Source organism: Girardinichthys multiradiatus, chromosome 17, assembly GCF_021462225.1.
Source record: "Girardinichthys multiradiatus isolate DD_20200921_A chromosome 17, DD_fGirMul_XY1, whole genome shotgun sequence".
NCBI lineage: Eukaryota > Metazoa > Chordata > Actinopteri > Cyprinodontiformes > Goodeidae > Girardinichthys > Girardinichthys multiradiatus.
Window position 1 is genome coordinate 19,533,756 of NC_061809.1, and position 15,151 is coordinate 19,548,906.

At 39.8% G+C, this 15,151-nt stretch overlaps 1 protein-coding gene across 1 annotated transcript in view; it reads left to right on the forward strand.

Annotated features, from left to right (window-relative positions):
• Positions 1-2,915: 2,915 nt before the first annotated feature.
• Positions 2,916-15,151, forward strand: part of pcloa (piccolo presynaptic cytomatrix protein a) — a 63,175-nt gene continuing 50,939 nt past the window's right edge. Inside the window, exons 1-3 of the mRNA XM_047389354.1 lie at positions 2,916-3,296; positions 6,919-7,897; positions 12,245-13,264. Coding sequence (XP_047245310.1) covers positions 3,085-3,296; positions 6,919-7,897; positions 12,245-13,264 — 2,211 coding nt within the window. The 5' untranslated portion in view covers positions 2,916-3,084. The remainder of the gene's footprint in view (positions 3,297-6,918; positions 7,898-12,244; positions 13,265-15,151) is intronic.

Genomic DNA, 15,151 nt, shown 5'->3' on the forward strand with positions numbered 1-15,151 from the left:
CAAGCTACAGATGTCCAGTAATCGCGAGATATCTAGCATCACGCTTTTAGCTGCTGTCATCACGTCTAAAATTGGGTTCAAATGATGTTCTATACTGTCACAAGCTCTTACTCTAAAATTTCCTGTCCAGGTGCTCGAGGCTGTGAGTTTGCTCCAATGAGGACACATCTGCCCGACAGCTTCCACAGACAACACAGCAAATGAGCACTTGCTGTCATATCGTTACACTTCCCATTGATGTAAAGCCCAGCCGACACGTTTTAATATCTATGATGCTGGATCTGCTTCCTGCCTGTGCATATCCCCACAACAGTAGACCTAAATATGCTGTAGGTTTGATTTGCAGCATGTGGGGTGATGCCTGTTTACAGGTTCACATTGGAGCCTAAACAGGGTTGTCTTTTAGGAGATGGAACATGCTGCTGCCTTTCTATTTTGAAATCATTTGATCCTTTGCAGTGTTCTACCACATGACCCAAGCTATGAAATCTTAATAAAAGAGAGGAGGAGACGATAAAGAATCCCTTGTGACTTATCTGGCTTCAATAAGTGAAACCTGATTTCCTCAGAGACTTCTGCCAAAATCCAGGCTTAGAATAATTAACCTGAGAAGACAAAGGCTATAGATATAAGATAATAGCTGTAAACTAAAAAAGAGGTATTCAGCCTGAGTCATTTGTAGACCTTTTCAGATGTCTTATCTTTGTTTCTAAATATTTCATGATGGGAGAGTCATCTAAAATTAGATATGTAGGATTTTACAATCATGACCTGATGTTTTAACTTTGCTTTAAACGCTTTTTTTGGGGAGGTGGGAGGGCTATGATCATCTCTAAGTTATCCCCAGGAGCCATCGATTCTTTGTCCCAAAACTATTCTTCACATCTGCTCTCCACTGACTAAAGATGCGATGTTTCTTGTATTTTGAATGTTATGATTTTATATGTTTAATTCTCACTCTGGATTTCTCAGTCAAGCTAGATTTATGTAGCAGTGATGGTCGCCTTTAAGTACATATATTCCTTCACTGATGTCTTACGATCACTTGCGGTGTGGAGCATGCGCAGTGGGTTGGGATGCGTTTGGAGAACCTATGTTAAGATAACTAAAGTAATTCAGAAAGGCGGAAGTTATTTTTCTGTTTTGTTTTTCAAAGTAAAGCACAGTGCTTACAAATAAAAATAGATTTGGACTGTAGATAAATCTAAAACAGTCCAGAGAAAATCTTGATGTGTGTTTCGATGTCATTTGACCTTGTTTGTAAAAAATATGGCATTTAGGGTTGACGTTATTAATGATAATAAACCATAATGAATATAAGTTAAAACAGTTTGCATTTGAACTGAGATGAAATAAAATAATTCATGCAATATAACAGTAAATCAGTACATAAATGGTCAGAGAAAAACAAAACGATTCAATTTGAACTAATTATAACTTTTAACTCATAAAGACTTGCTATGCTGAAATATATATATATATAATATATATATATATATATATATATATAATATATATAATATATATATAATATATATAATATATATATATATATATATAATATATAGTCGGATATTAGATTGTTTTTATCAACTTTTTCAAAACACTGTAGAAAGTGTATTATTTTATTGCACTTTAGAGTAAAAGAGTTTTTCAGCATATACAGTACAGACCAAAAGTTTGGACACACCTTCTCATTCAAAGAGTTGTCTTTATTTTCATGACTATGAATATTGTAGTTTCACACTGAAGGCATCAAAACTATGAATTAACACATGTGGAATTATATACTGAACAAAAAAGTGTGGTTCCAACCACCGTGTCTTTGTGCGTCGCAGAAGAGGTGAACGGATGGACTCTACATGCCTGGTTCCCACCATGAAGCATGGAGGAGGAGGTGTGATGGTGTGGGGCTGCTTTGCTGGTGACACTGTTTGGGATTTATTCAAAATTGAAGGCATACTGAACCAGCATGGCTACCACAGCATCTTGCAACGGCATGCTATTCCATCCGCTTTGCATTTAGTTGGACCATCATTTATTTTTCAACAGGACAATGACCCCAAACAAACCTCCAGGCTGTGTAAGGGCTATTTGACCAAGAAGGAGAGTGATGGGGTGCTGCGCCAGATGACCTGGCCTCCACAGTCACCGGACCTGAAACCAATCAAAATGGTTTGGGGTGAGCTGGACCGCAGAGTGAAAGCAAAAGGACCAACAAGTGTTAAGCATCTCTGGGAACTCCTTCAAGGCTGTTGGAAAACCATTTCAGGTGACAACCTCTTGAAGCTCATCAACAGAATGCCAAGAGTGTGCGGAGCAGTAATCAAAGCAAAAGGTGGCTACTTTGAAGAATCTAGAATATAAGACATATTTTCAGTTGTTTCACACTTTTTTGTTCAGTATATAATTCCACATGTGTTAATTCATAGTTTTGATGCCTTCAGTGTGAAGCTACAATATTCATAGCCATGAAAATAAAGACAACAGTTTGAATGAGAAAGTGTGTCCAAACGTTTGGTCTGTACTGTGGTATGTATCTGTCTGTCTGTCTGTCTGTCTGTGTGTAATTTAAATAAACATTTAACTAATATTTTTAAGCAAACCATGACTGTATATTTTTGAGAATAATGCATTTAGAATTGAATTGGGATGGTGAAGTAAGGGAAACACTGTTTGAATTTACATGATTTACTTTCAAAAGTACAAGTTCCTGTGGCTTTATGCTTGTGTGAATATAATAATCTATAATTAATGCAAGAGAAGAAAATCAACTCGTTTAAAAAAGCATTTTATTTTGTAACCCTGTACCGGAAACCTTTCACTGGTTGTGAGCAGTGGTCAAACGAAGACCCCCTCACGGGAAACTGTGGCAACTGTGGTTAGAAGCTGAAGAGATGCGAGGCACAGAAAAACAACGGAAAACGAAGCAAATGGATGCGCGACAAGACAGGAAAATAATCGCAATAATATAAATATTTCGTCATGCTTCGATACTCCAAGGATCGCCGTCTTCGAAGATAAAACAACAAGAAAAGGGTCTCGGATTGATCTAAGAACTGGGGGAAACGGGAGGGGTCGATCATGGGAAACGAAGCGAGCCTGGAAGGAGGCGAAGGGCCGCCGTCTGGACTGCCGGAGGGGTTGGCACCTGACGGAAAGGGCGGCTTCGTCCGGGTCTCTGACGGCAATCCGGTCAGCCTGAACGAGCTGAGCGAGGATGAGAGAAGGCAGCTGGCCGCGGCGATGTCAAGGGCGCAGGGCAGGCAACCTGGAGCTTCAGCAGCTGCACGAAGGCAGGGATTTCAAACGGCAGCATTCAATGCACTTCAAATATCTAAACTGAGCAAGTGTCTGTGTGTGAGAGGCGGAAATGGGTATTTGTGTGTGTGGTTATTAAGAAATATTTAATAAGGAGGGAGAAGAGCCCCGTTTCCACTGATTTTAAGCCTACACGCTATAAAAGAAACCCCAATCTATTCCTAGAGTTCATTTTCACGAATAATTGGCAGCATCCGATTACAATGCATTTATAGTCGAATCCACAAGGTTTACTTTAAAGTGGTCAAAGTTGCAGCTCTGAACACTGTGCGTGTACTGTTCTTTAAATGAATACAGCCCAGTCACCAGAATGATCCGATTTGATCGCTTGTTCTGTGTGAAATCAGAGAGGAGACACACCTCCAGTAGCCTATTAGTGAGAAATGGTCGAAATGCCTGCTGGGTAAGAAAATCTGTCGTGCCTTGTTTTTTTTGTTCTCACTTTTGCGTTTTGAACGACATCTTGCCACCAAACCACACTTGTATCCAACCTTTTCTTGGTTAATATCGCGAATACTTGTAAATTGTTGATAATAAAATTAGCTGATATTTGTAATTAGGAGTATTTACAATGCAGTCATTTAGCTGGAAGATGGATCTCCGAAGGTATCGCAGGAAATGATGCACCTCCGTGCTAATTGGCCCCAACTGTGTTACAAAATGTTATTTATATCCGAGCTAGAGATGGCCGGGGGGTGTGGGGGATGTGCATCAATATTAATATTACTATAAATAGAACAGAGGCGTTAATGTTTTCTCTCATCGTCCATCCTCCAGTCGGCTTCTTAATGTTTTTCATATTACAAGCTGGGCTTCCAGTAGTGTGTATAGGCTTGCCGCTGTCCGTGGTTCTGAAAAGACTCACTGCGGCGCTTATACGCCAATTATTAATGTTTGCCGACAGAGCCAGCCCAATGTTTTATAAGGCCTCAAGCCGAATTTCATTGCAGGGACACCACAGAGCATCTGATCACAAGATTTCTCTTTCTTTTTTTGTAAATGTGCCTTCTGCAAATTGAAATGTATAGCGAAGAGTATGAGGAGCCATGTATAATGCTGCATTGAAAGGTAACCATGGAAAATGGCTTTTAAAGGCAATGATCGGGACTGAGTCTGGAACTTGAGTTACACTTAAAGCTACGTGGTATTTTTTTCCCCCTATAACATCAATAGAACTCACTTTTATATGTAATTTGTGACCACTAGAACAACTTGTAATCCTCAGTTTCTCTAAGTATTTAGGATAAATACCCTCCTGAAACTAACTTCCACAAATACATGAACCTGATGAAATCACATTAGGCATAAGGCAGTTGATTTTAAATTATATTTTGTATATCCATTTGTGTTTTACATGTTTTCATTATTTGTATCTTTTTAAATCAAATTTGTACTTCAAAACTCTGTCTTATGTTTATTAATGCTAGCTGACCAGCTTGATTTTTTTTTTTTTTTTTTGTGCCTCTTGTCGTGATTGACCTGAATGCATAGAAATCAGTATTCTGAGTTTCTGTCTTTCTGGCACATGGTTTCTGTCTATTTAAAAACTTTTGGGGGAAATTCTGCTGTGGAAACCCAATCAGTTTTTACTGAGATAGTATTTGTTAGTTAAGAAAAAAAAAAAAAAAAAATCACTTGATAGGACCTTTATGTCGCACAAACAATTGGAGACTTCAGACTTAGCTCAGATTTGGGAACGTTTATTTGCAGATTTCCTTTTTTTTTCCAGCTAAGAAACAAATAGTGACAATGAATAAATTAGATTTTAATTATAACTTTGTTAGTATAATTGTTGGTTGTGAATAGTTTTCTTTTATTTTTACATTTTGGGGAATGTGAACCTGTCGAATGTGAATTCAAGTTTTCTTGGGGCCCACAGTCAAGGAACGGCCCAAAGGACTTGCAAAGTTCACTTATAGTTCAGACTGGCCCATTTTAAATTGGCCGTTACCCTTTACTGCAACATTACTCATGCTGGCTATGAAAATAATAAGATGCTATAATCATTACAACATTAAACGTTACTGCCTGAGAATTTGATTTAATTATTCCAGGCATCCAGGGACCTTTACGACAGCAGAAACGAATGCATTCGTTTTATAAACATGCACAATCATGCTTTAACCAATGGAACCCAGTCGGTCCATAATGGCACTGATGCATCTTTCTGAACATCCTTTTGGCATGTGCTTTAGATCTTGTGCAGGTTTTGTGTACACGTCCTCCCACTCTGACCAAAAAAACATAAAAGGCGCTTAGAGAAAAATGAGTTGTTAATTATTTGTTTTTACAAATAACATTCTGAATAGTGTGGTATGAATTTGTATTCATCCTCCCACAGTCAATACTTTGTATGCCCACATTTAATTGTAGTTACAGCTGCTGGTCTTTGGGGATAGGTCTCCAACATATTTAGAGGCTAAATCTTGTGCTGATTCTTCTCTGCAAAATAGCTCAACCTCAGTCAGGATTGAATTGAGAACTTCTATAAAAATTGATTTTCATGTCTTGCCAATGATTCTTAATTGAGTTTAGGTCAGAACGTTATCTAAGCCATTTTAACACGTGGCTATGCTTTGATCTAAACCATACCACTGCAGCAGGCTGTATGTTTAGCGCTGTTGTTCTACTGGAAGGTGAATCTCCATTCCAGTCTCAAGCCTTTTGTAGCTTTTAATGGGTTTTCCTCCAGGATTACCATTTATTTAGTTCCATTTGTCTTCTCATCAGCTCTTAGCAGTTTTACTGTCCCGGCTGAAGAAAAACAGCTTCCCACAGCATGAGGTCCACCACCATGCTTTAACATAACCCTGGTTTAAACTTCTTCATAACTTCTTTCTGACCTCTAATCTGCTCGTGGTTGCTGTTTGTTTACTAATGTCCTCTGAGGCCTTCAGAGAACAGCTGGATTTATACTGAGATTAAATTACAAACAGATGGACTCTTTACTATCTGGGTGACTGCTGAAGGCAACCAGTTGAACTAGATTTTATTTAGTAGTACCAGGGTAAAGGGGGGTAATACCATTACCACATTCTTCAGTTTTGTTTCGTTAAATGTTTTGAAGATTGTTTATCCTTATTATTTTACTTCACAATAATGGATTACTTTGTGTTGGTCTGTCAGATAAATTCCTGAATTAAAGTTTCAGGTTGGAACGAAACAAAATGTAGAAACATTCAAGTGGTATGGATGCTTCTGCAAGACATGCAAGCTGGTAATATCTCAATTAGTACAAATACAAATATTAGTAAAAACACTGAGTACTGATGAAATACAAATGAAATACTGAGTTTGTTTACACTATTTTTTGTATATCAATTTAATCTTTGGCCTAATTTTTGAAGATATGACTTGCTGTCATTGCGACTGTGAATGATTCAACAAACACAGCCATGACTAACAAATTGTTGTTTATTTTAATGAAATTTAAATGTTAAAATTTTACACACACAGTAACAATGCATTTGAAGTAGAAGCACCGTAGACCTGTTTTGCATATGAGTCTCTGTTTTTTATGTTTAATTTGTTGATTTGTTTTTTTGTTTTGTTTTACATAAACGCATGGACATAACAAGGACTTTTTTTCTTTTTCAGACCTTCAGAATCGGATGCTCAGCAACAAGTAGGGGCCTCCAGGGGCCCAGCAGGTTTGAGTAAAAGTCGAACTGTAGACGCCTTCAACCAGGGTCCACCTGTCAAACCCACACCGGGCCGCAGCCCCTCATCCCTAAGCCTCTTTGAATCCAGATTCCGGCAGGAGCCAAAAGGCGCAGAGACTAAATCATCTGCCATGTTTGGCTCCAGCTTCCTCAGCGGGGCAAATGCCCTTAGCGCTGTGTCATCCATGACATCCTCCATCACGTCCATGGGTGATGGTGTCAACATTCCCAAGTTTGGACTGTTTGGGGATGAGGAGGAGGGTGATGCATCAGCAAAAGCGGAGAATAAGCAGGGAGGGAAGCCCCCAGGAAAGGGCCCCCAGCAGGGTCTAGGACCAAAGGGACCACTGCAGGGAGGACCCCAAAAACAAAGTCAGGGCCCTCCTGGGCAGGGGCCAAAGCCAGGTCAAGCCCCCCCTAGTCAGGGACCGAGGCAAGGTCAGGGGACACCAGGTCAGGGACCCAAATCTGTTCCTCCAGGGCAAGGACCACCTGTTCAGGGGACAAAATCAGGTCAAGGTCCTCCTGAGCAAGGACTAAGGCAAGGTCAGGGGCCCAAATCCAATCAAGGACCCCCTGGGCAAGCCCCCAAACAAAGTCAAGGACCTGCAGGGCAAGGGCAGCAGGCACCCAGACCAGATCAGGGTGGACCCTACCAGCAAAAAGGTGGACCACCCCAACAAGGACCTGGAAAACCTGGATCAAAACCGCAAGGACAGCAAGGCCCCATGCCAACAAAAGGTACTGGGGCTCCCAGTCAGCAGGTAGCTGGAAAGCCTGCAGGTAGACTCTGTCTGTTGTGTAAAACCACTCAGCTCAACACTGCCTCCAAGGACCCACCAAATTACAATACTTGCACTGAGTGCAAGAACCAGGTCTGCAGCCTGTGTGGCTTCAGCCCGCCAGACTCAGCGGTAAGACCCCAATTTCTTTGCCTTTCTTTGCTGTTGTTTTTTTTTCTCAAAATATTCTAAAAAACTATTAAATGGGTATTGCTGGCCTTAACAATGACCTGAAGTGAGCCAATTTTATGATTTAGTTTTACATGTATAGCTGTCAGCTTTCCAATTGTCATTTCTTTTTCTCTTTGTACTAAAGGGAAAACAAATCTTATTCAGTCAGACTCAGCAGATCAAACCTCAACGAAAAACGAAATTGATATCAGCAGGAAAAAGCCTGATAGGTGCACAACTAATAAATGTTAGAAATAACAGTACAAATTACATAATTAAAGTAAAACCTGGTTTTATTTTAATTAGTGCTCATTTTAAAAGTACAGCAGAATCCAGCACTAGCCTACTCACAGCCTATTGGTCTTCCCTGATTCAGGCAGAGGGCATGTTGTTTAGAAGAGCAACACACATGATCTGAGAAACGGAGTGACCATATGGACTTGGGGAATGTTGATCAAGGTGACTCATATCATGGCCACAGGAAGGAACTGTGCCAGCAAGTGACGACATGCACTCATACATGAACTATAAATGCTGGTGGGTCAGGATTAAACCTAGCAGAATAACTTATATTTGTTTGAGTTTTTATTTTTATTTTTATTTTTTCAAACAAATGCACCTGTGTAGATCACCAGTTGGTTTTTTGTTTACATTTCAGGATCATAAACCCAGCAACATACAAGTAGGCAACAAAGTATGATTACACATGCATACAATGCTCCTTTACTAGATGGGGATCAAACTGTCAACAGCTGGCTTTTTCAGTACTCTGCCTGGCATGCCCTGGAAACCAAGGAGATAACCAAACAGTCAAAACAAAAGGCCCCGTCATCGTATATTGAGTTTTTTTGTTGTTGTTTTTTTGTTTTTTAGAACAGATGTTTGGAAGGGCAAAGTAAACACTATGAAAGCCAACAATTTCATCATCATCCAAAAGAACAACTTGCAGTCCCCCTGATTTAATTATGGAGCTGTTGCTAATTTAGATTTATGTTAAAGAAAGAAAATTGCAGTTTAAAAATGGGATGAAACATAATTGGAAAAACATATTACAAAGTGAGTTGAATATATATGGCACTTATAACAGACAGGAATGTCACAAAATGATTCGAAGGGGGGAAAAAACACAAAACCATAGATTAAACGGATGAAATGCAAAAGAATGAAAAAATGGTAAATGGTATGTTCTAAAACTCTGAATAATTAAATGCCTGTTTTTAAAAACCATCTTTAGCTGCTTTATAAAACCATTAACAGAGTTTAAACAAGGTAAGGAGAATAGTAGGGCATGGTGTTTGTGCTACTAGTTCCAAAGAACAATTACCTCGTATCTTAAAACAAGTTTTTTTTATTTTTTTTTTAACCACAAGAAACCACTTACTGGCTGACTTCAACCGATTTCTTGGTGCGTTAAACTGGAGCAGGTCAGAAATGTAAGGTGGAGTTTGTCCATGCAAGGCTCTAAAAGTTAAAAACAAGATTTTATAATGTATCTAAGATTCACTGGTAGCTGTTGAAGAGAGTCCGAAACAGCTATCATATTCAGTCTTTTGTAATTTTCGGTAAAAGGCTTACCACAAGGATTTGAACCACTTGAAGGTGGTCAAGCCTGTTCTTATTAAACAAGCAGAAAGACTGATGCAATAGTCTAAGCATATACAGGTCCTTCTCAAAATATTAGCATATTGTGATAAAGTTCATTATTTTCCATAATGTCATGATGAAAATTTAACATTCATATATTTTAGATTCATTGCACACTAACTGAAATATTTCAGGTCTTTTATTGTCTTAATATGGATGATTTTGGCATACAGCTCATGAAAACCCAAAATTCCTATCTCACAAAATTAGCATATCATTAAAAGGGTCTCTAAACGAGCTATGAACCTAATCATCTGAATCAACGAGTTAACTCTAAACACCTGCAAAAGATTCCTGAGGCCTTTAAAACTCCCAGCCTGGTTCATCACTCAAAACCCCAATCATGGGTAAGACTGCCGACCTGACTGCTGTCCAGAAGGCCATTATTGACATCCTCAAGCAAGAGGGTAAGACACAGAAAGACATTTCTGAACGAATAGGCTGTTCCCAGAGTGCTGTATCAAGGCACCTCAGTGGGAAGTCTGTGGGAAGGAAAAAGTGTGGCAGAAAAGGCTGCCCAACGAGAAGAGGTGACCGGACCCTGAGGAAGATTGTGGAGAAGGGCCGATTCCAGACCTTGGGGGACCTGTGGAAGCAGTGGACTAAGTCTGGAGTAGAAACATTCAGAGCCACCGTGCACAGGCGTGTGCAGGAAATGGGCTACAGGTGCCGCATTCCCCAGGTCAAGCCACTTTTGAACCAGAAACAGCGGCAGAAGCGCCTGACCTGGGCTACAGAGAAGCAGCACTGGACTGTTGCTCAGTGGTCCAAAGTACTTTTTCAGATGAAAGCAAATTCTGCATGTCATTCGGAAATCAAGGTGCCAGAGACTGGAGGAAGACTGGGGAGAAGGAAATGCCAAAATGCCAGAAGTCCAGTGTCAAGTACCCACAGTCAGTGATGGTCTGGGGTGCCGTGTCAGCTGCTGGTGTTGGTCCACTGTGTTTTATCAAGGGTAGGGTCAATGCAGCTAGCTATCAGGAGATTTTGGAGCACTTCATGCTTCCATCTGCTGAAAAGCTTTATGGAGATGAAGATTTCATTTTTCAGCACGACCTGGCACCTGCTCACAGTGCCAAAACCACTGGTAAATGGTTTACTGACCATGGTATCACTGTGCTCAATTGGCCTGCCAACTCTCCTGACCTGAACCCCATAGAGAATCTGTGGGATATTGTGAAGAGAACGTTGAGAGACTCAAGACCCAACACTCTGGATGAGCTAAAGGCCGCTATCGAAGCATCCTGGGCCTCCATAAGACCTCAGCAGTGCCACAGGCTGATTGCCTCCATGCCACGCCGCACTGAAGCAGTCATTTCTGCCAAAGGATTCCTGACCAAGTATTGAGTGCATAACTGTACATGATTATTTGAAGGTTGACGTTTTTTGTATTAAAAACACTTTTCTTTTATTGGTCGGATGAAATATGCTAATTTTGTGAGATAGGAATTTTGGGTTTTCATGAGCTGTATGCCAAAATCATCCGTATTAAGACAATAAAAGACCTGAAATATTTCAGTTAGTGTGCAATGAATCTAAAATATATGAATGTTACATTTTCATCATGACATTATGGAAAATAATGAACTTTATCACAATATGCTAATATTTTGAGAAGGACCTGTAGATATTAAACCATGTATAATGTTCAAATCCCCCATTTGATACAAGGGGCTTCAGCTATGAAATATTACAGAGATAAAAAGGGACTGTTTTTTTTATTGTTTAGAATGGACATTGCCTTTTAAATTAGTCTTTACTCTGTTTTAACAAATGCAATTTATCAATTTAACCCACCTATAGGAAAACATCCCTACCACAGTATGATGCTACCACCATCATGTTTGTGGATGTTGTGTTCAAGGTGATGTTTAATGTTGATTAATGCCATGCGTTTGCATGTTGGCCAGAACGTTTATGTTTTGTCCCATCTGACCAGAGCATCTTCTCCTGCATATTTGCCCTTTCCCTTATGTGGTTTGTGGCAAACTCCCAACTCTTGTCAATACAGTCTGTCACCTGAGCTTTGGATTTCTGCAGCTCTTCCAGAGTTACCATGGACCTCTTGGCTGCTTATCTGATTTATACTCATCATACTCAAATTGCACTTTTGTTTGGTATTCATCTCCTGGTAACCTGGTAAACCTCTAAAGCCTTAACAGAACAGCTGGATTTATACTGAGAATAAATTAGGCACAGGTGAGCCTGTTTAATAATTTGGTGACTTATAATGATAACTGGTTGTACTAGGTGTAAATGGGAGATATCTGGATTTATACGACATTTTCTCCAATTTTTATTTACAGAAGAATTGAAAAAAAAAAATTTTAATTTCAGAATCATGCACTTACATTGAAGTAAATGGTTTTAACATGTGAAAAGGTATATCAAAATGTTTGCAAGGCACTGTATATACATGCACACATCATTTCCTCTCAAAACTGTGTGAAAATGTGATCTGATTAAATCTAACTTACAAGGGGGCAAGTCATACAACATTTATAAAGGCAATGGTCCTCGAAGCAGCCTTACCAGGTTATGATTCCTGACCTGTGTCATTTCCTGCATGTTGTTCCACTCTTTCTGCCCTTCTTCCTGTCAAGCTACTAATGAATAAAGGCCTCTAGAGCCACAAAAATTGACTTATCTTTGTTTCATTTACAGGGTAAAGAATGGCTTTGTCTGAACTGTCAGATGCAGCGAGCAATGGTAGGAATGGATTCCCCTGGCATGTCAAAGCCCATGCAAGGCTCTGGCCCACCCTCGCCTCAGAGACAGGTATCTGGCAAGCCTAGAAAGTTGCTGATAAAGCAGCAGAGCACCTCTGACCCAGGATTAACGCCACCAACAACACCAAGACAAAACTCCCCAGGTCATTCATCTCCAGGACCTCTTTCTCCAGGCTCTTCATTGGGAGGATCGCCCAAAATTGATCCCAAGACAGGACGCCCCATTCAGCAGAAGTCTAGCCCTCAGCAGTCTCCAGCTAAAGCCAAACAGGAATCTAGCTTCTTTGGGGGATTGGGAGGTATTAGTTTAGGAGGGCTCACAGATTCAGCTAAGCCCCCTGTGGGTGCACAAGCTACAGAATCTGTTACAGGAAAACTATTCAGTGGGTTTGGTGGATTGATGGAGTCATCGAAACCTCCTACAGAGGCTGCACCAAAACAAGACGCATCTGTGGCTGGAAAGCTGTTTGGGGGTTTAGGAGGGCTGACAGAGTCAGCAAAACCTCCCACTGCTGCATCTCAAATGTTCAGCTTTGGCTCATCGCTTCTGAGCTCAGCCACCACTCTCGTCTCTGGGGAGGAAACCAAAGCACCGGAGTCTCCAGCTGGGTCACCAGACTCTGGATCAGGTTCTCCTCCTGAGTCTGATCCTGGTTCACCTCCTGACTCTCCTTTCTCTGCCCCTGGATCTGCACCAGATTCCGACTCTGCTCCTGAAACCCCACCTGTCAGGTCCAAAACGCCCCCCAGACACACCACTGTGGAGAAGGAAGAGAAGTCCCCAGCAGCAGAACCTGCTCAGGCTCAAACTTCAGTTGCCATGGAAAACTGTCCTCTCTGTAACCTGGAGTTAAACATTGGATCATCAGACACCCCCAACTACAGTCTTTGCACTGAGTGCAAGAAGAACGTGTGCAATCTTTGTGGATTTAATCCTAATCCTCATCTAGGGGAGGTAGGAAAGCTATTTATTACTGAAATATTTTCCACCTTAACCACATCCTTTGCTTTTAAAACATATTCCTGTCCCTTCTGTATCTTGTTGTCTGTAAATATATCAGTCCTTTTAATGTTTTATTATAATTGGCCTCAACAGAGATATAATCTTTAGTTTTAAGGCATTTGTTTTTCCCCATGTAAATCTTGCAGACACTCTTAATCAGGATAATGTGTAATTACCTGACCTACATCAATATACTTCAAAGAACCTTTAATGGACATTTGCATCTTTATCTAATGGTTCAATGCACTGCATCTATACTTTGAGTAAAAAGTTTCACCATGAATCTTTTATTGACTGTGGGCTTTTAATGATTGATTTGAATTGGTTTTCTATAGGGTAGAATGATTATGCAACTTACAGCTTCAGTATTTTTAAAAACAAGAACTGATTTTACTGCATATTTTCCCTCATCGCATTGGTCAAGATTATGTGTATAGGCTCAGATATTTGTACAGTCCTACTAATATTTCTTAACAATTTTTTTGCTTGTTCCAGAGAAGCCGCATGCCATTTTATGTCCATTTCCACAAGCTCCAAATTTGCTTGCTTTAGCTTTTTCTCAACCGGTTTTTAACTTGTTTCAGAATCACTCTCCGGTTTAAACACCCAAGAAAGTTTCAACCATCTAGAGCTGAAGTGAAGTTTAGGAATTTTGATTTAGCTCTCCATCTTCATTATTCCAAACACTTTGTGGAGTGCAGCTATACCACTGGCAGCGATACAGTAGTTCAGTTGGTACAGTGTCCTGTTTGAAAGCTTTACGATGATTCCTCAAAATATTATTTGTGCATTTGTTGCCAAATACTTAATTGTTTCCTCTGACCATAAAATAAAAGAGAGTAGTTTGCATTTTTTATGTGGGGAGCAATGTTAGGGCAGTAGCTTTACTTTCTTGGTCAGCACCCTCTTAGTCTATTGTCATGTAAAACTAGCTTCACTGTGGACTGGTGTTTAGGAAGTTTTCAGTTTATGGCAGGCTTGAGTCTTGGTTGTTTATGAAAAGTCCAACAAATGTCCTTTTATCTTAAGAGACATTTACCTCAGTTGTCAGATGTCCTCTAACAGCACTCTGCAAATTATGCCAGAAGCTTATTGATTGCAACAAAAACTGTGCGGCCAAAGTTTAAGTTGCCAAAACTCATTTAACCAAATGGTAGTATGGGTATGTCTGTTTTTTAGGCTCCATGTCTAATTTAGAGCAGGCATGGATTACAGAATAAAATGAAACTTGTTCAACCCATTCATCTTTTTAAAATCTGTGAAAATCATTGCATCGTTTTGTATCATTATTAGACCCCGGAAATAATACGACAAAAATGCAATCATCACTGTATATAAACTTTCAACCCAATTTATTAATTTGGCAATGTTATTGTCAAGGTTTTTATAAATAACTAAGTACATTTATGAAAACATACATAAATACATAGTCAAAGTTGTAGTGGAAATCCAGCACTTTTGTCTTCTTACCTCCTGAGTTGTCAGAATTGGTTTGCTGGTACGTCCTACATTGCTGTGTGTGTGTGTCAGGTGGAGGCATTATCATAAGGCTGCATTTTGACTTCCACATAGCATGCAGGCAAAACATATTCATACATGCTGCACCCACCTACTTTTCCATGTAATCAGAATCAGAATCAGAAAAGCTTTATTGCCAAGTACGTTTTTGGACATACAAGGAATTTGTTTTGGAGTAGTCGGTGCAATACAGTACAAATTAAACAGTATAAACATATCTACAATATAATATAAATATATGTGCACAGTTTTAAGTGAGTGAGAGTAAATATATTATGTGTGCTAATTTATGGTCAATGTCAATATGCTACATGTCTTCAC